Source organism: Pimephales promelas, chromosome 12 (assembly GCF_988280905.1).
Source record: "Pimephales promelas chromosome 12, fPimPro1.hap1.1, whole genome shotgun sequence".
Taxonomy (NCBI): domain Eukaryota; kingdom Metazoa; phylum Chordata; class Actinopteri; order Cypriniformes; family Leuciscidae; genus Pimephales; species Pimephales promelas.
This window is the reverse complement of record NC_142780.1, coordinates 28,431,572-28,459,065: the sequence shown is the minus strand read 5'-3', so window position 1 is coordinate 28,459,065 and position 27,494 is coordinate 28,431,572. Positions and strand designations below refer to the sequence as shown.

At 37.8% G+C, this 27,494-nt stretch overlaps 1 protein-coding gene across 1 annotated transcript; it reads left to right on the top strand.

The window, feature by feature from the left end:
• tgfbr2b (transforming growth factor beta receptor 2b) lies at positions 1-27,494 on the top strand. Its single transcript, XM_039650854.2, has 7 exons — positions 1-425; positions 6,485-6,641; positions 8,140-8,330; positions 16,261-17,063; positions 19,230-19,371; positions 24,227-24,354; positions 26,164-27,494. The coding sequence occupies exons 1-7, from the start codon at positions 347-349 to the stop codon at positions 26,350-26,352; spliced, it is 1,689 nt and encodes a 562-aa protein (XP_039506788.2). The 5' UTR covers positions 1-346; the 3' UTR covers positions 26,353-27,494.

The following is a 27,494-nucleotide window of genomic DNA, read 5'->3' as shown; positions in this document are numbered from 1 at the left end:
CTTTAAACGACACTTATCCACGATAATGCCGTCAACGTATTATTTTAGAGTTCTACACAATAAAATTAGAAGTGAAGGCATAATTACAGGGCAAGAGTAAAGACTGTCTCGAGAAGGAGGGAGACGGAGGAAAGTCCTGCCCTTTCTGAAAGATTTCCTGTTTGACTAGGCGAGCAGAAAGTCACTGGAGCTCACAGATTCCCTCAGTGACTGTTCACTTGAGCAGCATGAAACGCTCTCCTTCACTCCGGATCAGACGCTAAAATCACTACGCTTTCTGGTCAAACAACGCCAGCCTGTTCACGTACACATTAATGCGAGGGTTACGGACACGTTTGCGTTTCTAATGGAGCAATATCGGCTTTCTCTTCTCTGTTGGGGGACTTTTTTGATATCTACGGGTGTCCTGGATCGGAACGTAGTCGGTGAGTGAAAGTCTTGACACTTCTCGCGCGCTCCTTGACTTGGCAGGTATATTCACGTGTAATTTGTAAATGTGTGTTTTTGTGCAAGAGGATACCTATGTTTTATCATCCACTGTGACTCGTGAGATCACAGAGCAGCGTTTGTTTCTTGACTGCTTACTTTTAAAAGCGTGCAACAGGTGAACGCATTCAGTGAACGCCAACTTCAGCGTTGTTTTTTTTCCTGTGCAGATTTCAGGAATTATGTAAGAAGCAGCATATTGCTCAGGTGTTTCAATATGACATCAGTTCCACAAAATGCAGGTTTATTGTCTTGTGCAGGCTTAACTTTGCACGTCTGTTCTTGACTTAAGCAGAGGTGATTTTGTGTTTGTAAAACCGATAGATACAGTAGATAGATAGATAGATAGATAGATAGATAGATAGATAGATAGATAGATAGATAGATAGATAGATGTGTGTAATGTGTATGTTACTCCTTATGAAGTGGCTGAAAATTACATCAAATAATAATACTATGGTGCTTTGATAAAAACCATGGTGCTGAGTGATTGCCATATTTGTGTACAATAAATAGCCTTCAAAGTAGGATATTGGCATTCCCTTTAAATATGACGATATCAGAACTATGTCCTTTATGTCATCCCAAACTTAAGATGACCTTAATGCTAATTTCTAGAAATGGAAGGAAAAAACCCATGGTAATGTGACATGCATCGTTGCAGTATTATGAAATCATACTTTTTTTGGCACTTGAAATGATATACATTCTGTCTCTTGTAGCTTTGAAATGCAAGGGAATCAATCACTATTCCTCTAATTGCCTGCATGACATATTAACATGTTAATGCATCAGGCTGTTTCTGTTGTTATTCCCTTTTACGTGTGTGTGCGTGCACAAGAGAACGCCCTTACTCGCTGACAGCTGAAAAACATTACGAGTTTTCAGTTGTAGTGGAAGTGTTTGACAGTGCGCTTGAGACGTTTTTCCATTTCACCCAGCCCCGCATCCTTCCTCCTATTGGTATAAATTGTTTATCTCTTTCTGTCCTGTCATTAATTTCAGCCTCTGTGATTACAGGTTACTTTAGACACTAATTACACTCACTGAACTCCTCCCCACCTCACGCCTGTGATTATACAGCAGGATATGTTTGTCACGGCGCTGGCATATGCTCCGTTTGGTGGAGGAACAGAGATATTTCTTACAGAAATCATATTTTCCAGATGTCCGGCTACATCTTTGCCACTTCCTGTTTCCAGCCTTGCTTGGCTGCATGTAGTTCTGCACACTTCGCTGCTGAAACACACTAGCACTGTGTGCTGCATTTCAGCCACATGCAGGACTTTTGCCCTGCTTGTTTTAGGTGTTACAAATAGCATCAGACAGCCCCATATGTAGCTACGACAGCTTCCTATTGGTGTCTTTACTTAGAATGTATACTCTTATTTCTCACCTACACATAGGTCATTTTAAGGCAATCTATCAGGCACATCAACAACAAAAAATGCATGAGTTTGAGTCACTCTCCCCTCAAGTTTTAGAGTACAATCAATTGTGCTCGGATTTTATCGAAATGTACAGTCGTTATGTTCGAAATAAGACCTTTAATTCACATTATTGCGAGAACTACGGACCGATTGCATTTCTAATGGAGCAATATCAGCTTTCTCAGCTTTTTGGGGGTACTTTTTTGATATCTATGGATGTCCTGGGTCGGAACGTAGTCGCTAGTCGGTTCTCAGTATATACTGTGAGTACAGTATATTCACGTGTAAATGTGTGTTTTTGTGCAAGAGCAAGAGGAGACCCATGACTGCTTTTAACAGCTGAACGCATTCAGTGAACGCCAACTTCAGCGTTGTTTTTTCCTGTGCAGTTTTCAGGAGTTATGTAAGAAGCAGCATATTGCTCAGGTGTTTCAATGTGACATCAGTCCCACAAAATGCAGGTTTATTGTCTTGTGCAGGCTAAACTTTGCACATCTGTTCTTGATATGAGTGACCTGAGCAGACGTGTCATTGATATTGTGTTTGTATAAAACATTATCTTAGTGTATGTTTCATTATTGTCTATATTAAAGTTGACGTCATAGATAGATAAATAGATCGAGATACATAGGGGTGTGTGTGTGTGTGTTATACAAGTTATATACCCCTTATGAAATGGTTAACGATGATATCAGATGGTAGTGGGGCTTTGATATAAACTATGGTGCTGAATGATTGGCAATTTGGCATATTTGTGTACAACAAATAGCCTTCATATAGAGGATGTTGGTAGGATGTTGGCATTTCCTTAAAATATGACATGTCAGAACTATATGATGTTTCATAAACAACGTTCGCGAGGAACACCTTATAATAATCAATCCAATCAACTTCTCATCTCACAATTACCCTGTCTCGGCATGAAAAGAAGCATATATTTAGGCTTGAGACACCCATATATGCAGATGTGACACTTGCCTTCCTATAGGTCTCTTTATTTATTTATTTATTTTATTTTTTTGCATCATGCACAAAAAGTAACAAATTCATACACATTTGGTTCTTGTTATGTGTGCAGTGCTCAGATTGTCCGAAATTTTACAGTTACCGTATAATTGCTTAGAAATACCATAGCACACAACTCTTTAAAATAAAGTTGACAACTATCTCTCTCTAGACACCATTTTAGGGGCCCAAATGGGCCGCCAGAGCCTGTTCTGCTTATCTAGAGCTGTACTCTGCTTATTGTAATGTTCAGTACTTAAATGACATTTGAAAAAAGACCTGTTCAAATCTGATAGAGAAGCGTTTAAACTGCCAAACTACTGCAAGTGATTTCCCTTTGGCCCTCTGGACAAGAATCACATATTTTGAAGTAAAAAAAAAAGGAAAATCCTCCAGAATCAGATTTCATAATTTCGCCTATGTTATGAATACTGTCCAAAGAAAATAGTGTGAGGTAATGGCTCTGCATTATATAATGTTATCCAGTCAGACCAAGCAGTAGATAAAGAGTCAGTGAGCAGCTCTCGCGGAGTAAAAAGCTCCTTTGTAAGCCCTTGAAGGCATGTGAGACTCAGGCTAGTGGATGAAGGTTGTGAGTCCGATCTTGTGTTTACCGAAGCCTCTCCGGGCCTCTACGCCGAGAACTCAAAAAAAGCTATCTCATGATGAGAAAGGGAGTCACATAACCCCAAAATGGCTGCATCTGATTTGACCATATTTGTCTTTGTATCCTCGTGGCCGACACAATCCCCTCTTGGCTCGCTCCAATGAACTAGAGACTAAAAGGGCACGTAGTCCTGCTTATCTGCCCGGCTCTAAAGATAGAGCTAAAGCAGCCAAAAATGTCAGTGGATGGATCATAAGATAAAATTGTGTCATACTGTATATGTTTTTAATTTGCAGTCAAGCCAAACGTATAATGCCACAAAACAGTGCCTTTAAACAACATTTAATAGAAACATACTTTACAATCTACAATCGATTTTCAGCCATAATTTGAACACTCATTGCTTAATAATATGGGCTTGTTAGTGTTGCAAAGGGAGTGATTGGTTGGTTGATTCTTCAGTATAAGTGTCTTGGCTGTTGTTCTGTGGAAGGAAAGCCACACATCCGCTCTATCAGTGCTTCCTTCCTTGGTCAGGTCACCCGTTCCGTCCTTTCCAGAAGAGCAGCGGAGATAGATTAAGGAGTGAGAGCTGAGTTAAGGGAAAATGATGGCGGACTAATTTGTAAGTGATTCTGGATTAAGTGAATTTTAAGTGGAGTTTACACTGACAGCAATTTGTAGTGACTACATCATTCATTTTCAGTGAAAGTGAGTGAATTGAGGTGATATTAGAGATAGCAGACCACTGATAAGCGCCATTATGTTGGTCACTTTAAATGTATTTTACAATACATTTGCACACCCACACACACATACATACATATAAACACATAAGGCAATATATAGCCACATTATCCAAAATACATATGAAATAGATATGTTTTAGCTGAGTCTTGAAGGTAGATAAATATGGGATATCACAAAGTGTAAGGGATAGTGAATTCCATAATACAGTCGGATGCTTTCTGGCAATTTAGTGATGAGCCGATCATTTTCATGATAAAGTCCCATACTATTTTGTCTGAATAAATGACAAACAAAATGTTAAATACTAAAATAAATACTGTGAATATGCATCACACCATTATAATTTATAGATTTGCTAAAGATTAAACTATTAGGTTAAGTTTAAGGGACTGTTGGGTGATGATAAGGGTGATATTTATGTAAAAAAAAAGGGGAAATGAGCATTCACAATTAAATGTATACAACATTAACCAATATGATACAAAAAACTAATTTTGTCTGATAACTGATATTGTACTGAAATATTGTGCACTCCTAATTTAAATACCGTGTGAATCGGTGTTATTTTATTATTTTTCATATATTGTTAAAGTATAAGCTAGATCATTGAAAATTGGCTTTTTTATATATTTGTCATTTTTTTGTTATTTTTTTGGTCTCTATTTAGCATTATTTTCATTTTAGTTAGTATTTCAGTTAGTTGCAAAGGCAACATTTTATATTTTCATTTAAATGTATAATTTATCTATTTTTATATTTTATTTTATTTCGATACATACACTCTAAAAAATGCTGGGTTGTTTTAACCCAATTTTGGGTAAAATATGGACAAACCCAGCCATTGGCTTGGCTGGGTTTGTCCATATTTTACCCAAAATTGGGTTAAAACAACCCAGCATTTTTTAGAGTGTAAAAACATATTTTTCCCTAACACTGCAGTGAATGTACTTTTATGTAACTCTTAATTTCGTCATTTTTTCTCCACTGAACCCCCTTTAATTATAATTAGAACAGTACTGTGCTGTTTTTAATGAGTTTGCTGTTTGATTAATGTGTTTAAATATCAGTTGGGCTTTGCAGTATGGCTTGCTTCTATGTCTTTCAGTGTGTTTAAATGACCAGTGCCCCTTTAAGTCCCGAGAGCCACGGTGGCCTTTTATCACAGGAAAGTCTAGGAGGTGTGTGGTACTCCAAAGAGCAGCTAAACTAACAGATTACGTAATACAGTTTAACGACTTCTTATGGATTGGCCAAACACAGACGTGCTGCAATTGAGAAAGCATACACACTGAGAAATGACTCATACGACACCAAACTAGGAACCCCTTGCGTGTTCTTGAATTCACCTGGGTCTGTAAAAGATCTACTGACCCAGTGGCAGAAGCATAACTTGTCCACTGATCTGAGGTCTTGATCTATTTCTTTACTCAGGAGTTTGATGCTATTTGGAATGCCTCTCTGTGCTAGTGTCTCCTTGATTGCATCAGTGCATTTAGGTTAGATTTTCAGGAAGCTGACAAGAGTGCTGCAGATGAAAGCAGGGCATTGAAAAGCAGATAAAGAGCAGCATGTATAACTGATAACAGAAACATCCAGCATTTCATCTTTCACTTTTTTTGTAGTCACTTAGGAATGCCCACACTATTGAAGAGCATTTGACTTTAGTACAGATTTTGCACATCTCTACTTTACTTGATCTGATACTGTGTTTGAATGTTAGTGAGGTTTATTATTTTTTCTAGTTTTGATATTTTAATGTAATACCGTGTCTACAAAAATCCATTTATTCTTTGTGTCAGAAGTAGCGAGAGTGCTTGAAGTATGTCAGATATTGAACAGGGCAGCAGTTTACCGTTGGAGATTTGTCATGTTTTATCGCTTTACAACCAGTGGATACAACATTACTGATTATAATGGGTTCTATTTCCTTTTGTTGCGTCACTCGTGTCTGGTGTTGTCATGGTTTAATGCCTCTGGCTTAAAACCATAAGCATTGCATTGTTAGATAATGTTCAAAAAACACGTCTGAGTGACGAGACCTCTTCATTTTGTCAGGTTGTATATTACGTAAACAACCCCTGAAAAACTAGTCCAATTCATTATATAGGGTTTCCTAGTGGTAAAATGTCATTGTGCTCATTACTTTGTCAAGCACAAGTACAAACAAGTAAGTAAAACACGTGATCTTGTTTCTGTTTTATTCTAGATGGGATGCATCCTTTTCATAATTCATTTCGACTTCCTCAACTATGTAAGTTCTGTGACGTGGAGGCATCGTATTGTAATGGCAACGGCACCTGTGAAAGCAACTGCAGCATCACATCCATCTGTTCCAACCTTGATGAGATATGTGTGGCTATCTGGTATGTTACTGTCAAAGCCATGTTTTTTTATCAAGTGTGAAACATCTGCTTTGCACAACAGTCAAAAATCACGACTACATCTTGTTTACAGAATGCAATATTATTCAAATATTTAAAAAAAAAGACATGAAATCAAAATTGACCCTTAAAGGGACAGTTCATTTTGAAATTAATTTTTGATGTTTTAGCTTACCTCAAGGGCATCCAAGATGTAGGTGTCTGTTTCCACAGGATTTTCAATTTTGATATTTTTAGGTCAAACCGTTCTTGTCTGTCAGTCATATAATGGAGGTCTATGGTCACCACCTCAAAGAGCATGCACAGAGAAGTCCAGATTAAACATGATTTAATGACTCATAAATGTAAGTAAACATTGATGGCCTAAGACACGAAACGAGCGGTTTGTGTGAGAAATGAACAGTATTTATATCTTTTTTTTACCTCTTGTAATCACAGTCACAAGCAAGTACTCTGAAGGCGAGAGCGCTTCTCTCTGCCCAAGTGCCGGAAAGCCCCGGGAGTGATCTCTCGCGCCTGTACGTCACTCATTGTTTACACAGAGATTTCAGAAGTGTTACCCTTCACTGTGAAGATCTAAGCATATTTAGATATACAGGAAATTGCAATGGAAGACGATTTTGATATATCAACAGACTGCGTTTTTCACAACCGATGATCACTTCCGGTGCTGGCGCAGACCGAAATGCCCGTGCCTTCAGATCACTTGGACGTGGCTGTGGTTATAAGTGGTAAAAACTATATAAATACTGTTTGTTTTCTCACAAAAAATGCTCATTTCGTGTCTAAGGCCATCAATGTGTACTTACATTTACGAGTCATTAAATCATGTTTAATTTGGACTTCTCTGTGCATGCTCTATGAGGTGGGCTCCATAGACCTCCATTATATGACTGATAGACAAGAACGGTTTGACCTAAAAATATCAAAATTGAAAAACCTGTGGAAACAAAGACATCTTGTATGCCCTTGAGGTAAGCTAAAACATAAATCAAATATTAATTTCAAAGTGAACTATTCATTTAATTTATGCCCTTGTCTCTGTACATATGGTTCTAAAAACAGTAGTTTCACTACTACTGACGCAAATAACCCAGGCCAAATGGTGTGGACAAAAAAATATATTATCCAATAGTCTAATATTTCATAATCCAGTACCAAAAATAATATCAAGTACCTTGTTTTACTCTGAAATATGTGACATTGAAGGTAAATGAGCTGTGAATGCCATTTCATGTTGTCTTTAATTATGTAAACAGTGCAGTTAAAAATAGCAACGAGTCATTGCTGTATCTAACTGCTTATTATGTTTGCTGGTGAAGCAACAAGTGGATGCGCAGTTTATATTTTATTGTCAACGTCCATTAAAAACGTAAAATAACAAAAATATATTTTTGATTCAGAAACTAACTATCTTTTAAAATATCAAAATCCCTTTAATCACAGTGTAATTGTATTTATGTTCTCTTTATGACATCAGGAGGAAGAGCAATGACAACAACACGATTGAGACATTGTGCCACAATCCCTCTGAGCCCCTCTACGGCCTCATGCTGGAGAACTACAACAGCACCAAGTGTGAAATGAGAAAGAAGACGTCCAACACAGGCCCTTTCTACATCTGCTCCTGCAAGGGCGAGGAGTGCAACGACAAGCTAATGTTCACATTCTGTTAGTTTCCATTTCATTCTTCCTCTCTAGTTTTGTCTATCCTCCACTTCTTGTGTCATTGATGGTACTGGTTTAGGACAGCAGCTTAAAACTGTAGATTCAAACCATTGTGTCCTTGAGAAAGGTTCTTCAGTTTGATCAGGTTGACAGGCTCAGAAGTTCTCTCTGCTGATTGTGATGGAAGAGCTGTGGAAAAATGCAGGAATTGATTTAAACATGGTAATCTGTTCAAATGAAAGCTGAGTAGTACGTATTTATTTGTAGATGAAAGCATAATCAATTGAACATTGTACTTTCTTTATACATGTTCCTTGTCTATTATTCCAAAGGTCATAATTTTTCATCAAAATCACCATTGCCTCTGAAACAACTTTCCTTTTTGTATTTGGCTGACCTAAAATATCATTTTCAATTGCAACAAACCCCTTTCCCTCCAAACACCTGGCTCTATTCTGGTGATTTTCACAATCCATTCAATTCCTGGTGGATAAAATCAAGCCCTGCCCATTTTTTTCTTGTTTTCTTTTTTTTTACTCTGAAATATAGTAGATTATGGAAATAAAATGGGTGCGAACACCATTTAGATGCCAAGCACTGTTGTTAACTAAAACAAAAACTATTGAAAATGTCGTTTTTTTTTAATTGAAATAAAGCTGAAATAGAATGTAAATATTAATAAATATATAATAGAATATAAATATTAGATGAGAAAAAACTCTTAATTTGAAATTTTTCATTGGCAAATAAGTGAAAGTACTAAAATTACTAAAAGTTAAATAAAAATAGCTAAATGGAAATAAAACAAAATGAACAAAAATGACAAAAGCACATACAATTACTAAAACTTAAATTAAATGAATACTGAAAAGATCAAAGTTTAAGCTATTTCAAAATACGAATACACATTAGTATATAAATAATTCAAAAATAACACTAGCCTAATGGAAAAAGTGGTCATTTTACGAATGAGGGGCTTTCCAATTTTGTGTTAATCTTCAAGGTTTAGATTCCGTGTGGGTATGCGAGTATGTAAACGAAACTAGATTATTCTGAACTTTTGAAGCATCTCATGTGATGTAGCCTACATCACACCTCTGTGAGGTTTTCCATAGACTACAGAAACCTTGTATAAGTAATGAATTGTGTTTCAGCTAGTTTTAGTTTTGCTAGGGCTACACTTTCTTTCACCACACGAGATAAATAGCAATCAACTGAATTTAATCACAAAGGCCATTAGAACATATTTAACTACAAGCTGAAACAGTCTGCATTAGCATAAAATGCTAACTATTTAGCACTGGCTCGTAGCGAGTACCTCGCTGTGGTATGCGAGCTCAGGTTGTCGTAACGTTCTAAAGCAGCTGCATTGTTGCTGGCCAGGCTGTGCTGTCTCAGGCTGACTTTCTATTGGCTTTAGTTGTGTGGACGGCTAAGGATCTCAGACATGTGGTTTCCTGTCTGTGTAACTTGAAGCAGAGACATCACAACCACATGGCAAAACAGCTGTGTGCACTAGGCATGCTCTAAAATAACCTTATTTACCACTATTTGGAACGTTTATAGCAATTTTTGTGTATTTTAAAAAGCCACAATTTCATTTTTATGCGAGCAACATCCACATTGTATGTTTTTATAAAACCTAAAACAGTAAACAGGGATTTCTGAGTTGGGGGGAAATGTGATTCCTTTATTTCTGTATGTAAACACATCTCTCGTAGGCTAATGAAGACAGATGCTATGATGTTAAACTGTGGATATAAGTTACAAAAATGCCGTTTGAGCAGGTGTTTGATGCCTGTAGTGTTGACTATGTAGGGAGGCTGTAATTCCATCCGGTGAAGGAGGCCTCATTCCCTGCTAGAGTGTGGAAGTATTGCAGGAAGTCCATGTTTACTTATTGGAACGGTTCCATGGCATATTTCCCCAGAAATGCCTGGCATTGTTTTCCCGGACCATAACAATTTTATGACATTAACTGTGGCTGAGAGCCTGCACGTTACAGCGATAAGCTCCCTATTCTGTATTCGACTGGAGACTTTATTATGGCAGCTGCAGGGTGTACACACCAGCTTATAATTACATACTGCACAGCAGACCTTTCCCGTATAGCAATTTTACACATATTTTTTTGCTGAATCAAATAAATAGAAAGTCACGCTTACAGTACTTTTGGCCTAGTTGGACTTTTTAGGTGGAAAGTACACTGTGAAAACTAAAGGTGCCTCAAATATCCATTTTCTGTACTCGGGAACTAAATTATATTTTCTTTTGTATTTATTTTTTATACTGTTTTAAAGTGCCCCAAATATCTTTCCTCTTCTTGATGGGTTGCCGGAGGACTATCAGTCATCATAGATAAACAAACAGATATAAATTAGAGCCCGACCGATAAAGGATTTTGAAGGCCGATACAGATACAAATATTGTTGGTTTTAAAATCCGATATTCCGATATATCGGCCGATATTTTTAATTTTTTCAGAAAATTAGAGTACCCTGTGGTGGACTGGACAAACTATACAACTCCAATACTCATGACATGGTTGAAGCGTGTTTTGTCCATTTTTATTTTATTTTTGAAATATTCAAAAATATATTTTTTTTTTTTCAAAAATTAAAAAATTTTGAAATATTTATCGGCCATTATGACTGCCGATACCGATAGTTTAGAAAATGCCTAATAACGGCCGATATTATCAGCCTGCCGATAAGTCGGTCTGGCTCTAATATAAATATGTGTGGCTTGTAATATGTTATTCCCAACAATACAAATATTGTTGGTTTTAAAATCCTATATTACGATATATCGGCCGATATTTTTAATTTTTTTTTTTAGAAAATTAGAGTACCCTGTGGTGGACAAACTATACAACTTCAACACTCATGACATGGTTGAAGCGTGTTTTGTCCATTTTTATTTTATTTTTGAAATATTCATTTATCGGCCATTATAACTGCCGATACCGATAGTTTGGAAAATGCCTAATATCAGCTGGCCGATAAATCGTAATAGCAACATAGTGTCGGCCCAGATCCGGCCCACATCTGGGCTGACACTAGGCCTATGTAGCTCTCTAGTTTTGTATTGCAAGATTTCAGTTCCACATTCACAGTCATTATGGTGTTTGAATGATGCATATGTCAGCATGAAAAATGATTGTCTTATAGACAAAACCCCAGACAAATGAATAGAGGGAAATGGAGAAACTGTGGATTACAGTTATTAGTTTACCATTTTTTTAAAAAATATTGTAAAGCAGTTTCTGCTGAAATGTATCTAACTCACCTGCAGTATATTAGTGCTGTTCCTCAAAATGGAGTTTGTGCAAACATTCCAGTAAGCAAACAGTGAGTGAAAGCACAAGCCACAGAAACGGTTAGCACTTTAGTGAATGATTTCGTAACATCTTGTTTGTTTAAATTTGGCTCTGAAATGGGATGATGATGTGAGAAATGAAGACAAATTGATGTCGCTGTTTAAAGCAGACACATTTGGTGCTACTCTCTTCACATTGGTGGCCATTATTGCCTGAGTGCTTCAGCAAATGTACATTTGTTTCTAATAAGTAACTCGTAAAGCTTGTCAGGAGCGTTGAACTTTTCATTGTGGTTTGCACACATGTTTTTCTGTTATTTGACTTGTAAACTTGATTGGCTCAATCGGAAGGAACATGAAGTGAATATGGAACCTTGGAGGCGTCTTGATTTAGAGGTCCTGGAAGCCTCTCTTGTTTTTTTTTTTCATGACACGCAACAGTGTATATACCATCACCGTTGCGCAGTGAGCGAGATTCACACTCAACTAGGTTGTTATAGGTCATTGCTGGAGTTATGAATAATCCTGTTAGATTTTTAAATGCAATAGACCGGCTATAGCATGTTTTAATGTGGCGTATATGTATTCACACAGAATTACATATTGTGGCTAACAGTTTATCATATAATATAATGTTACGTTTTTAACTAATTGTCTTTTATTCCTAATAATTTATCAAAATCTCTTTATTAAAAATATATGATTATTGATTATTATCATTAATCGTTATCTTAAGTCAATACAATTCTTATTAGATTCTTTTTAATTCTGTTGACACAAATTATTTATTTATTTTATAATTTTTTTTAATTCGTTTTTGAGTATATTTTCTCTTAGCAACCATACATTAAATAAAAATAATGAAAAACCTACTAAATAATGTACATATACATACAAATATTATATATTTAATGATATGTTTTATTTAATATATACTTCAACTTTACTTGAACTGATAAACTGATTCAGTTTACTTGAAACATATCATTGTGTGTGGCTTGTAATATGTTATTCCCAACACTGCTGGTTTCATTACGCAAAATATTCTTTCTTAGATTTTGTGGAAAGCATGCATTATTCTTTCCCAAGATGACAATCCAGGCCATTGGCCTGACAGGACAAATAAGTAGCAGCATGTGTCTGTGTCTCACTGGAATATTTCCAACCTGAAAATATGTTTCTACTCAGTTGATCTTTTATCATAGGTTATTTTGATGGAAAGAAGAACATAAAGGAAAGGAAGAAGAGTGCAAACTGAGGATCAGTCTGTCTGAGTAGACTTTATTTTCAACCCAACCCTGACCTGCACGTATACAGTACCTATATGCTGGTTGGCAAACACACCCACGCTCACATGCTGAGGAATCTTGGCCTCCGGTTGTAGAGCAGACAGTTAAAATGTCTGAGTCACACCGTGAACGCCAACGAGAGACCAAGACGGTGTTAGTGAGAGAGAGAGAGGGAGGGGGGGAGGGAGAAAAAAAAGAAAAATCAGACTTGTTTGTGGTATGAGCCATGCTATAAAACAAAGCCGTAGTCATAACAAACAAACAGTAACAGGTCTGTCTTTTTCATGTACAGCATGTTATCAATTTCAGTTCTCTCCAAAAGGCAATAACATGAACATATGGGAATCCTCACTTTGAATTCTGACATTTTCATAAGTAAATGCGAAATTTCATGTTCAGAGATTTTATTAACTGGAAAAGTCATGGAAAGTCATGCTCGGCTTTAAAGTATTTTGTTGATAAGTTGCTTTTTGTGAGTGTAAGGATTAAAATTGTAAAAAAAAAAAATGTTTAAAGTCTAAGTGTTTTAAGTGAGTGTTAGATGATGACGGGAAACAAAAAGTATATTTATTTAATAGATTTGGCAGAAAGTGACTCACTGCATTCATATGTTTGCATTTCCTTTAGAAGTCAAACCCATGACCTTGCCGTTGCTTGCGTCATGCTCTGCTGTTTCAACATGGCGTCATGACTTTTGTGTAAACATACACGCCATTTTCAAGTCAAGTGGCGTGTTATCTATCCGCGTTTTCAGCTATCCTCGTGTATGTGTGTGTATGTCTACGCCGTTAAATGTCTGAGTGGTTCCACGTGTATGTACACGCCGTTAAATGTACGAGCGAAACTAAGCAAAATGTAGAACTACATCTGGGGAGTGATATTTATCTATTTTTTTTTTCCGAGGATGATAGGGGAAGACTCATAAATGCTATTAACCCCACTGACGTGTAGGTTTAGGCGCTGAAAAGCGATAATGCGCGTTGATAGCACGGCAAAAACGGAAAAACGAATTGCCGTGTCATACATACGCCATTTCATGAGATCAGTCTGGCTGTTTAAGCAACAGAAAGGCAAAGGTAATGTAAACATAAGCGTAAATAACCAAATCAAATATCCAATATCAACCAATACTGTTATTAAAAGCTCAATATGGTACCGATATATTTTGCGTTCCCTTAAAAGCACAGTACGCAAGTTTTGCCGCTAGAGGTCGCTTATTCAAAACAATAGCAAAAGCATTGCATGCCATGAATGAGCGTGGAGTCATGGGAGTTGTCGTCCTCACCTCAACAGCCGATGGAAAGCGATCCGTCGCGACTCATGTTAGTGGATGAGCGAATGTATTAAAGTTTTATTAACGTTACTGTGGTGTGAAGCAGGGCGGGGCCGAGAGCATTGGGAGTGGAACAAGGCCGGTGGAGCGAATGCGATTAAGAGACACCTGCGCAACACATCTGCATTTTTGGGGTTTCCTTGGTTTTTAGAGATGTACAACTGGAAATTGAGGGTCACTGACAGGCGACACAATAGCCGTTGCACTGGTTAAAATTGCGGATTACTCTGGATTTAAACGTTGGAAACATTTGGGATAATGCAAGTACACAAGTCAATAAAATATATAACATTGTTCGAGTGGATATTTTAATCCAGAAATTGTACATATTGTGCCTTTAATTAATCCTTTTCCATTAAGTATGAGCAATGTAGTAATAGTGGTCCTTGTGAATGCACTAATAAGAAGCATGCCCCCCACCCATGAGAAACAATTACATTTTAATAGATTAACTTGTGAGTCAGAAGCTTTGGAAAGTGTAATCCACTTGATTCTTGTTAAGACCTTGGCATAGATGTACAGTGATGCGTTTAACAGTAGAGCCTGCAGAAAAGTGCCTCTTATTAGTTGATAATGTCATGGACCGCCGCAGTGTGGCTGGCATCCTGTTTAATGTGGCTGGAAAAAGTGCCGTGATTTCATGCATGTTTATTTTGGTGGTTTCTGCTGCTGTTTGTGAAGGGTTGAGTGTTCCCTCTGCACCACACGTCTAGGCTTAATGTATGTGTTTGCTGACTGTTGTGTCTGCCAAACGCTTTGGCATTTATTGACGTTTTCCCAGTGTCGTGTATCCTTTTCTGTTCTTTTTATTTCTGTGTCTCTATGATAAGGCGTGTCTCTGTGTGTTTGATGGAAGAATGCAGACAGACGAAACACTGACTCCACTCTCTGCCCACGTAGTTGGCAGGTCTCACTTTGTCTCTGGATTGAACCTGCAGCGCTAAGGCTTCTAAGCCAATCCTGAGGTTGGCAGGCACACAGCGTAGAAGCGTAAACTTTCCCTTGAAGGATGCAGTCACTGAACAGACTCCCACTGTGCGAGGTTCACTCGTGCTTCCTGGTGTGTGTGTGTGGCAGGAAAACCTGCTTACAAACTGAGTTAATGATTAGAAGTTCAGTCAAACTAGGTATAGCAAGATGTTAGCTGACACTTGAAATGGCGCTAAATTCTGGACATTTATGCTAATTAGTCATTTAACTATTAACTTTTCTCAAGGACACAATGGTGTTACAAAGCATCACTACCTCTTGCTAACATTTATATTTGATTTTATCAATCAACATGATGCATTGAGGTTTTATTGAATTCCTAATTTAAATAATGTATTGGTGTATATTTTGTAATTATTTAATTCATCTTATATAGCCTTATAATAAATAAAGATTATATATATATATATATCTTTTTTTACTAAATTAACTGTTAATTAATATCATAACATTTATTTTTTTATTTGTAAATTAAACGTTGCTGAAATTAATGTTATTTATTTACTTTCTAATTTGTATGTTCTTATTTTTTGTCTTTTTTTTTAGTTTTATGTAAATGTTCCCAGTAATACTATATTGTTTAGCCAATTTTTATTGGATCATTAAATGCAAAATGCCTTGTTGTCAGGGCAACTAAAGATTTTTTGTTCTACTAATGATCAATTAGCAACACAAGTAATATTGATTTGTCATTATTTCTTTCTAACATAGTCAATGGTAAAGTCTTGGCCTCTGAAAAGAAAATATTTGGAAAGCCAAATGTAACATTGTTCAAGCAACTCTTTTAGGATAATTGGAACAAAATGGGGAATATTGTTTGTCTAACATGTTTTTATGTAGATTCATAGTAAAAAAAAAATTAGGAATCGGACATTCCTGTATACAAGGCGAACCGTTACATTGCATTGATTTATAAGATGTGCATAATAGTTTAGATAGTTACATGCATTTGCCTTGTGTTGTGTAGAGGTTAATGTTGTGACATCATCTGGTTTCTCTCCAGCTATTGGTTCAGACCCCACAAATAACCAGGTGGTGTTGGTGATCCTGGTCAGTTTGCTACCCCTCCTGGTTCTGGCTGTGCTGGTCATCGCCTCCTTCTACTGGTATCGTATGTACCGTCGCCGCAAACTGGATGAGTGGGAGACCAAGAAGCCGTCTAAACGCAAGGGCCCCAAAGGCCCGCTGGACTGTAGTGATGCCTGCGCCATCATGATGGACGATGACCGCTCGGACAGCAGCTCCACGCACGCCAACAACCTCAACCACAACACGGATCCTCTGCCCATCGAGCTGGACCTACAGGTAGGCAAGGGCCGCTTTGCTGAGGTGTACAAAGCCAAACTGAGACAAAGCCCCTCGGAACAGTTTGAGACGGTGGCAGTGAAGATCTTCCCCTACGAAGAGTACGCATCCTGGAAGAACGAAAAGGACATCTTCTCGGACATCGACCTGAAGCACGAGAACATTCTACACTTCCTGACTGCCGAGGAGAGGAAGGTGGAGAAACAGTACTGGCTGATCACCGCCTTTCACCCACGCGGAAACCTGCAGGAGTATCTCACGCGCCACCTCATCAGCTGGGAGGATCTGCGAGTGCTTGGGGCCTCCATGGCCCGGGGTGTGGCTCATTTGCATAGTGACCACACCCCTTGCGGGAGGCCCAAAGTGCCCATCGTCCACCGAGATCTGAAGAGCTCTAACATCCTGGTGAAGAATGACCTCACTTGTTGCCTCTGTGACTTTGGGCTTGGTCTCCGTCTGGACAACTCGCTCTCAGTGGATGACTTGGCCAACAGTGGACAGGTATATATGCAAATGTTTTTCATATGGTGCATTCTGTCTGTATTGATGATATACGCCATCAGTCGTAATTTCAACTTAAAGAGATAGTTCTGTCATTTACTAGCCCTCAAGTTGTTTTAAACCTGTATGACTTTTTTTCTTCTGCTGAACACAAAAGAAGATATTTTGAATTTTTGGCTGCATGGTGTATCATTTGCGTGACATATCAGGTGATTCGCTAATTATTTGCACATGTTTTTAAGTCCTGTCAGTTCAAACATTCAAACGGCGCGCGGTCGGTAATCTGTGTGCGCACACAGAGCCCTGGATACCACATCCTGTTCTCTTTCCCATCTTTTTGTGCTTGAGCGAGCACATACATTCATACAAAATTATGTCACAATGCCCCGTCTCGCTGAGTATCCTCGTAAACACAGTCACTTATGTCTTAAGTGAACGCAAACAATTGAGAAAGAAAACGTATGCGTATAGATGATTGCATTAGGTCTTAAAGTGAAAGCAGTCTTAAAGCAGTCATAAACCTGCTGCCATTTGTCATTAATGTTAATCTAACAACAGAAGAAAAAAGTTTGTTATATTGTATTTAACTATATGCTATTTTCTATGCAGATTCACTCCCCTACAAAATCACCCCAGTCATTCTAGAATGATTAATTCTTTCCAAATAGAGCCATTCAAGTCATCTGGTGAAATTGTTTTCATATCGCAATATATATTGCATTTTTTCCCAATATCGTTCAGCCCTAATTTGAAGAATGTAACCAAACAGTTGATAAATTTTTATTTATTTATTTATTTTTTTTAATAATATGAAAGTCAATGGGGCTCATAAACTGTTTGGTTACCCATTTTCTTCAAAATATATTTTCGTGTTCAGCAGAAGAATGAAATGCATACAGGTTTGAAACAACTCGAGGTAAATGATGAAAATTACATTTTTGAGTGAACTATACCTTTAAGATCCACCAATTCCTGAACAAACTTAAGAGAGATCAGCAATGACATAAATCAGCCGAAATCTCGTCCACTCGCATGAATTGCATAATAAAGTCAAGTATTTATTTAATTTTATATCTTATTTATTTTTGCAATACATTTTAAATATATTATTCTGACAACAGATTACTAAACATCAATGGTTTTTTATTATAGCATTGATTTGTATTTATTTACGTCCGTTGCATTGTTTTATGGGATCATAATCCCTTCATAAACAAATTTTCCTCATTTTACCATATTCCATTGACTGAGGCAGTGCAACTTATATTGTATCAAACCCAATGCAGCACACGACAGCTCAGATTCACATGCTGTTATAGCTTTGTAAGTGCCAGGTAAAGCTGCCATGTTCTATACCTAAAATTGTGGCGATTTACAGTGGCAGGGACGTCAAGTCATAACTTGCTGGGAAAGTCCCCTCAGGCATTTCACCATGTGCAGATGTGTATGTATGTATATGTGTGCCCTTTGTTCAAACTGTCTGCTCCGATTTATGATTCACAGGCTAAAAATGAAAAGACAAAAGGCTCGGAGTGAATCAGTAATGAACGAGCTAACAATCGCCCGACTCTCAATACCCAGAGTGCTTTGATGTATGCCAACAATCTGCTAATCCCAGACGGTGACCCTAAACGCATTCAAAGGGAGTTTAGACTTCAGTGCTGAGGTTGCGTTTAATTAATCACGTTTTAGTTTTGTTGGTTCATCGGCGTGGCCTTTTGTACCTCTAAATTGAAGTTGAGTAATAAAGTGAGGCGTTCATGTTTTAAAGATAAAGAAAAAAAATCCCACAAAAGCGATGAACAATTAGATAAATGTATTATCTGAATGACGAGATAATAATGTCATTTAGATCAGTGTTAATAAGGTAACACTTTATAATAAGGTCTCATTAGTTCCAGTAATGCATTAACTAACATGAACTAACAATGAGCAATACATTTGTTACAGTATTTATTTATTCATCCTTGTTAATGCTAGTTAATAAACTCCAGCTGTTCATTGTTTGTCATGTTAGTTCACAGTTCATAAACTAATGTTAGCAAATACATTATTGTAATAATAATAAATGATTGCTATTAAAAGTGCTGTGTTATCATGACATTGATGGATATACAATATAAATGATTTACAGTTAAATAATTATGTTATGTATCTGATTCTCAGGTGGGTACAGCCAGGTACATGGCTCCAGAAGTGCTGGAATCAAGGATCAACCTTGAGAACATCGAGTCATTCAAGCAAACCGATGTCTACTCCATGGCCCTGGTACTGTGGGAGATCACGTCCAGGTGTAATGCCATCGGAGGTGAGTGCACAACCATCATCAAGATCTCACTTGGGAACATAGCTGTTATTTTGGCATTTCTCAAATCAGTATGGTTAGTAAACTTGAGACAATGCTATTCTATTTCTATTCTGCCTGTAATTGTCCCTCAAGGAGAACATGGATGAAAATAGGCTTGCCTTTTTATCCGATTCTGTCAGTGGCATTTAGTTCATCATTGGGCTATTGTTTCTGTACACTGCATGGAAAGCCCACACTGTGTTTTGAGTGATTTGCAGCTTCCTGTTTTTGGAAGAGTCGCTCTTTAACAAGAGCAGAGGTGGTTCGGCATACTCACTGTTTGGGGAATGTAAGGAATGTTTGAAATGTCAAGTGCTTCCTAAGAACTTTCCCTTTTTTGGTCAGGTGGGAATGTTCTTGGCACACCCAGATATAGGCGTTAACAACAATATATAGACTATTTATGCTCTCATATGTATGAAATACAACAGCAAAAATTGGAATTAGTTATGGAGGTAAATATAAACGTGCAAATGGAATTTGAGGAAGAGAGAGGATTTTGTTGTTGTGATCAGGGTTTTTCATGCACTGAATATTTTTCAGTTGCTGCCCTGTGAAATTATGGCTCGCTGAAGTATATTCATATTCATTTGCATTTGAAATGCCCGGGATGGATAAAGTTTACTGGATTTGCTTTGATAACCTTCAGATAATTTTACATTTTCTTAAATGGCAATAATCAGACAGGATTCTTTCATTTGATTTTGGGGTAATAATTATTGGAGCTTTTGATTGAACAGTAACTTTTACGAAATAGGAAACAAGCTGTATATTTACTCATTCAAATTAAAACAGTGCTGCACTGCAAAATAAGTCATTTTCTGTGTTTTGGTGCAAAAAAATAGTGGGAAAAAAATCATTTTGCTTGATTTTTAAGCACAAATTACCGTTAATCATTTTGGAAATCATTTAAAAAAACAAATCAAGTTTTATTCTTATCAATGCATTAAATTATTCCAAATTGACAGTAAACATAAGATTTATATTTTGAATAAATAGACCCTTTTTACGTCAGTTACGTTACGGCGCTAAGTGAAAACTGGAGGCGGCCAATACAAACCAGCACAGATTCGGCTACATAATAAGGAGCTTCAATTATTGTTACTATTATTAAATGTCATCTTGTTGTGTTGTTTGGTGCAAGAATTGATGAAAAATGAATATGCTGAATCTGGAATTTTTATTTCTAGAAAATATTCACATCATTAAAATCGCACCGTAATGTCCCTCTTTACATTGTCGTGGTCTCGGCGCTGGCTCGGCAGAACTGCGAATCGTACACACAAGTCTTGTACAGGACCATATAGGCATCTAAAGATTTATATGCCCACAGTTTCTCATTATGATCGGTTTCTCTATAAGGTAGGTGTAGAAGTCAGGCCGCTCAACCGAGGTAACGTAACGTTAATCCTGTAAGATCATCCATGCATTGAGTTGAGCGTATAGGCGGCTACAGGTCGGCCAATCTGGTTCCATACGTTAAAAATAACTTTTGGAAATAACAATCGCGGTCCTGGACACTGAGACCCCGTTTACACCTGGTATTAAAATGCGATCTGTATCCAGATAAGTTATCCGGATAATAAGTACTGATTACATTTACACCTGGCCACTTAAATGTGTTTTTGCAAAACGGATATAAATCCGATCTTCACCTCCTGCGTTATATGCAGATTTATTGGATTGCACGCCACCAAAAGCAACAGATCTGAGCGGCATTTTATTGATCATCAGCTAATTTCCAAATCAGAGACATCAATAAGAGAGAGTGGCAACAGGCCTGGTAAGATAATTTCGTTTCTTTACTTGAAGATGTGTTAACTGCATCTGTGACTTACTTTCACTTTTATTTGCGATGTTTGCACGTTGAATAGACGCTCAGCTGCTCATCTGCGGTGATGCGTGTCGCGTGTCGCATCTGACTAGGCTATAACATGACATAGCCTATATAACACGCTCTCACTCGTTTATTTTTTAGCATTTTTGGGAGGAGTAAAATATACATATGTGGTTTCAACAACCAGATTGCGTTTACACCTAGTAAAGATCCGGACACAATGCGAGCCAGACTACCTCCAGATGTGGTCAGGCAGATCCGATCACGATCCGATCACAACGCGTTTACACCTTGCATTAACATGCGTTTTTTATTATCCGGATAACTTATCTGGATACAGATCGCATTTTAATACCAGGTGTAAACGGGGTCTGAGTGACCTTAAAAATTGGATTTTCTCCAGTCATTGGTAAAAAAAAAAGCTAACAATACTTGCTAACTAGCGTTAGCGAAGCGACCAGGGATCGTTTTGCCTCCACCTAAGCTCCTCCCACAAAAAAACGTCACCATGTTTGCCAACTGAAAAGGGTTCTATAAAATCCCCAACTTGAGTGTGAGTAAATGATGACAGAATTTTAATTTTTGGGGGAACTGTCCCTTTGAATCAGCTCTGCCAATATGAGTGTATTTGCATGTGTATATTGTCCCTGTGCCTGTAGAGTTGTGTTACCCACATGCCCCGGCATGCCCTCTCTGTGGTTGACAGGGGTTGCAGGAGTCCTCATGTCATGCTGCTTGAAGCTTATCTGAAGAGCTGGAGGTGTTTTCAGCCAGACAGACTGTCTCATTCCAGCCTGTGCTGAGGGGGGTAGAGACAGACATCCCAGGGTCTGTCTCTCAAAGCCCTTGCGGTTTTTGTTTTTGCTCCCGTTTCCACGTTCCGCTGATTGCAATGTTAAAAACCTGGGATCTACTGCAAAAAGGGGGAAAGAACTGTTTTCGGGACATAAGACTGTAGAAAGTCAATGTGTAGGTGATGGTGAAATGGAAAGCTGTGGCCGCGTTGTTCTGCTTCTGCGGCTCAGTGTGAAGTCCTGAATTAGCACGGGGTGCGGCCTGGTCTAAAGTAGTGCAGCAAACTTAAAACACTGCCAGTCAAGGAGAACTCCCTCCCTTCCGCAGAGAAAGAGAGGAAAACAAGAAGTAAATGGAGGACAGCAGCTGGCTAGCAGGTGGCAGAACCCCATGCAGGGTGGCCATCCATCAGTATAGGTCTCAGATTCACCGCCTCCACGCCTCTGACTGACTCAAGCCTCTTCACAGACACGCAGAGGAGTCGAGGGTGTTGTGTGCTCATGATCCACCCTAAAACTGAAGCCTGAAAAACATTGCTCTCTAAGCAACTCTTAAATAGGTCAAAGTCTTTAAGCAGGAATCTTCCCTCCTGTCTGCCCCGATCGACTGTCTAACTCGCTGTGATTAATGGATGTCTTATTTAATGAAAAGAAAGCCTCTTTTTTATTTTTTCTAAACCATCAGTGTATGAAATCTGCCATATATATAGTGTAATTTCCATTTATTCCATGGAATAAAACGTGTTAATTTCACAGTTGATGCATTTTAATTTCACAGAATGTTAATCAGGATTAGTGTTTGTTTGGAAAATTATATTTACCTTAAGGAATTTGTAATGTACCATTTATCAAATTCATCAAGCTGCTCTTCAATGACTCTCTTTGACAAAAAGCGAAAGTAAATGATAAAGGCATGATTAAAAGTTTCCAAGAGAGTCTTACTGTATGGCCTTATAATATAAGAAAAGGAAAAAAAGCTTTTCATTTTAAAACAAATCAGCCCCTGGGACATAAAAGCACTCAAGAATGAAGAACCACCCTTAAACGTTTTTTTTTTTTTTTTTTTTTTCTTGCACTCTTTCCCAGACTCGGATAAGCAGGTCTGTGGAGGTAGCAGACGGTTAATCTAAAGGGGAAACTGTGGTACTAAAAGCTTTTCCCTGGATAGCGCTAGCTGGGCCCGGGGTGGGAGGCCTCAGCCGGCAGGACATCTGTTCCCAAAACCACGGCATTCCTCATATAGCGAGTGCATTTGTGGAGCCTGGCCTCTTGAGCAAAGCAAAACGTACAGTAAAAAAGACAGAGGCCAAAACAAAGAAAGACACCAGGTGACATTAATTTTGCAGAAAACCTCATCTACAGATTGCATGCATGCTAAATACCACCGCCCGGTCAGAGCCACACGCAGGGCACAGAGGACAGCAGAAATTGCACCGCAGGGGTGGGAGTATTTTGTTTAAGAGCTGAAACAGGGGAAGTCCACTTGTCAAAAACAGGATGCGTTCTCTTGTGGAGTCAGCTTCTCCGCAGGGTCCCAATCGCAGTCCTCCACTTCCTGTCCCAGGCTGCATGCTGGCCTAGCCCCTTCCTGTGGGCCCAGTGCTGGGCAAGAACCACAGAGCACGCTCTCCAATCAAGAGCAAAGTAAACGTACTCATCAACCGTCATTTGCTGTAATGGATTTTATATTGGCCGAGAAGAGGACAATAAGTGCTGTTTTATGGGAGGTTTTGGTGTTTCTTGTGCTATAGCTGGCTCTGGTCAAGTACTCGGCTATGGAGTCTGAAGACGGATATATGATTGGGCCTCTGCAGGTCTGGAAAATGTGTTTTTTGAGCTCGCTGGCACAGTCCAGTGATTAGCCTCATATTTCACCAATTTGTTTTCGTGAACAAAACAAATGACCCACAAAATCAGCATTGTTAATTGTTGGCATTCTGGTGGAGCAACTGATTGCGTTTCATTTTTCTCTAGTTGTCGCATTTACAGTTTAGGTTTTTCAGCACTGGATGGAATAACCGGATGCATATGGAACATGCTTTTCCACCCTCTATCAGGGCTTGCTTCCAACCTCAGTACTTTAACTTCTTCTGAAATGCTCTCCAAGAATGATTCTTCATGCTGTCATAAGGGGATGTATTATATGTCTGATAATCTGATTGTCTTGTGTGTTTCTTCTTCACAGAGGTTAAGGATTACGAACCTCCATTTGGCTCGAAAGTCCGAGAGCACCCCTGTGTGGAGAGCATGAAAGACAATGTGCTACGAGACCGGGGCAGGCCAGAGATCCCCAACAGCTGGATGAAACACCAGGTAAAAGAGCAGAGGGTTGTATTTTGATCTCAGATCATGGTAAGAGACAGTCAGTTCTCATCCCAAGGCATCATATACTGACGCTTTTGACATTTCGTCTACATCCAATGCACATGGCACCCTTTAGCGTCAATATGAGATGCAGATATATATGGGCCAGAAGGAGCCTCCTAGTGGTCTAACCCTAACACTACCCCAGAACTAAACCTACCCATAACCGAACAAAGCTCTGTGCGTTTCATATTGACGCTAAAGGGTGCCATGTGCATTGGATTTAGACAAAATTTCAAAAGCGTCACTATATGACGCCCTAGGTTGAGAATGCGTTGGAGACAGCATATTAGCCCAGAGATAAGAACTTTTTTTGAGAGGTTTTGGAAGGCAATCGTAGCTTTTAGTTTTAGTCATTTTGACTAATTTTCAAAAGATTGTTGTAAGTATTTTTTTTTTTTTTGAAAATGAAATTAATACTTTTATTCAGCAAAGATGCATTGAATTGATCAAAAGATACATTAAAGACATATATAATGTTACAGAACATTTTTTTTTTTACTTTTTCTATTAATCAATTCTGGTTTCTATGAAAATATTATGCAGTAAAACTGTTTTCAACATTGATAAGAAGAAATTAGCATGAAATCAGTGTATTATAATGATTTCTAAAGGATCATGTGACACTGAAGACTGGGGTAATGACGCTGAAAATTCAGCATTGCCATCAAATGAATAATTCAGTTTTTAAAATGTATTTAAGTAGAAAATATTGTGAAATATGATTAGAATTTAAAATAAATGTTACTTTTTTACTTTATTTTTGATCAAATGAATGTGGTAGTATACATACATTTTTTTTAGGGCTGTGCAAAAATGAATTGCGATTAATCGCATCCAAAATAAAAGTCTGTGTTTACATAATATATTTGTGTGTGCTGTATATAATTATTTTGTATATATAAATACCTATACATGCATGTATATATTTAAGAATTATTTGCGCTTAAATTCTGTATATACATAATCTATATTATATAAATATTTTATATATGAATAACACATTTTCTTAAATATATACATGTGTGTATTTATATATACAAAATAATTATACAATCTTGTTAGATTTCTCTGAAAACAAGGCTTGTATCATCTCATTTTGCTTTCCACTTTAATGAGTCTTGTTTTAAGAATGTTTAGATATTTTTACCTGAAAACAAAATACTGAGTAAGGGGAAATTCACACAGAATGTGGTTTCCATTACACTCTGCACATTTTCCATTGTTTTTTAATGTAAACACACTAGATTTTAGATCGACGTGTTTGACTGCTGTACTCGCTTGACACGTCATTCTAAAAGTTCAAATAAGCCTCACTAGACCTTTTGTTTTTCTTTTCCCCGCTTCTCTGACCTGCGTCTCACTTTTTTAACCACAAACACGTGTTCTGTGTGAATTTTCTGTTCGCAATTTTGTGCTTGTGCTTTTGTTTGACTGTCAAACTGACTGTCAAACATTTTTTCTTTTGTCAAATGAACTTAAATAATGTATTTAGTTGAGAACTTATTATTTTGAGTTTCTGATGATTAGATTAATCCCCTTCATTGCACTTTTTCAAATTTTAAGGCAACCAGGTTACTTTTTTAAGTTAAACCAACAATATTTTGTTATAGTGCAGCTATAGTTGATTAGATGAGCAAGAAGTGTCTGTAGACTTGACAAAATATTGATTAAATTTAAAGGGCATTTTAATCTAAAGACAAAAACGGACTTAAATAAAAACAAATACATTCACAGACACTTGTGTTTTGTCTCCAGGGAGTGGCTACAGTCTGCGCCACCATCAACGAGTGCTGGGACCATGATCCCGAGGCCCGACTCACGGCACAGTGTGTGGCCGAGCGATTCAACGACATGGACGACGACCTAGACAAGTTGTCCACCTGCAGCAGCTCCGAGGAGAAGATTCCTGAAGATTGCTCTGTGAGCGTGAGCGATGACAAATGAGAGAAACTCTCTCTCTCTCTCTCTCTCTCTCTCTGCAAAAACTGAATGTTTGGATCCTTCCAATGAGATGGAGTGGAAGAATATGGCCTTTTCATTAAGCTTTGTTTCATAGCCAAAGATTTCATGCACTTTATCAGATTATGCATAGCTCACACTGAGGAAGGTCGGGCTGCCGCGTGAGAGGAGCTGGACAGACGTTGGGTTTCTCCTCTGACAGCTGACCAAGAGCCAACTGTAATCAGGAAAATGTTTTGCCTCGACACTAAAGATTCATAGGAGATTGTAAGACTTTTTACAGATCATTTCAGGATTTTCTGGATTTATGGAAGAATGTGTTGCGTGAGAGATTTGTGTTTGTGTGCTTGAGTGTGTTAGAATACTAGCGTGTGTGTGTTGTATGTTTGGTGCTTTTTACAGAGAAATGTATTGTGCTTATTAGCCAAAGAAAAAAGTATGTTGTAAATACTGCATAAAACATAATGTAAAAAACCTACACTATTTAGAGAGCCAAAAAAGGGAAGAATATGCTGCACGTGTGGCTGGGCGGTATATCGTGTTTGTGTGATATATCAACATACTTACTATATAGGATGAGGCAATGCTGTTTATATCTATATACAGTATTGTGATATTATAGGCGCGTCTGAAAAATGGACACAGTGAGCTTCATCATAGACTCGTAAGACATAGCTAACGCGTATTGTTGTCCCAAGTGGCTTGTCCTTTGACAGATACTGATACAGATGCTGTTTGATGTGTTTTCCTCAGTGCAAAACTTCCATTTCACAAGTATATTCTCCATCTGTAAATGTTAGAAGGTCATGCATTGTGCTGTCAGGAGTGGATAAGCCTGATGTAAGCTAGTCTCCTCTAAACTTCACAGACTTCAGTGAACTAATAGACAAAAATACTGAGATATGTACACGATATCGTCATTCAGCCAAAAAATACAAATATGATGTTTTTGGACATCGCCCAGCCCTACACATACCAAATCAAATGTGTTAAACGAACAGTATTTTGAACTCACAAATTGCCTCATATGTTCGCATATCCTGGATATTGAATTGTGCCTCTCTTTTACTACTTTTTATGTAATATATTGTAAATCTTTGATGATTAAAATACATTTATGTACAGTA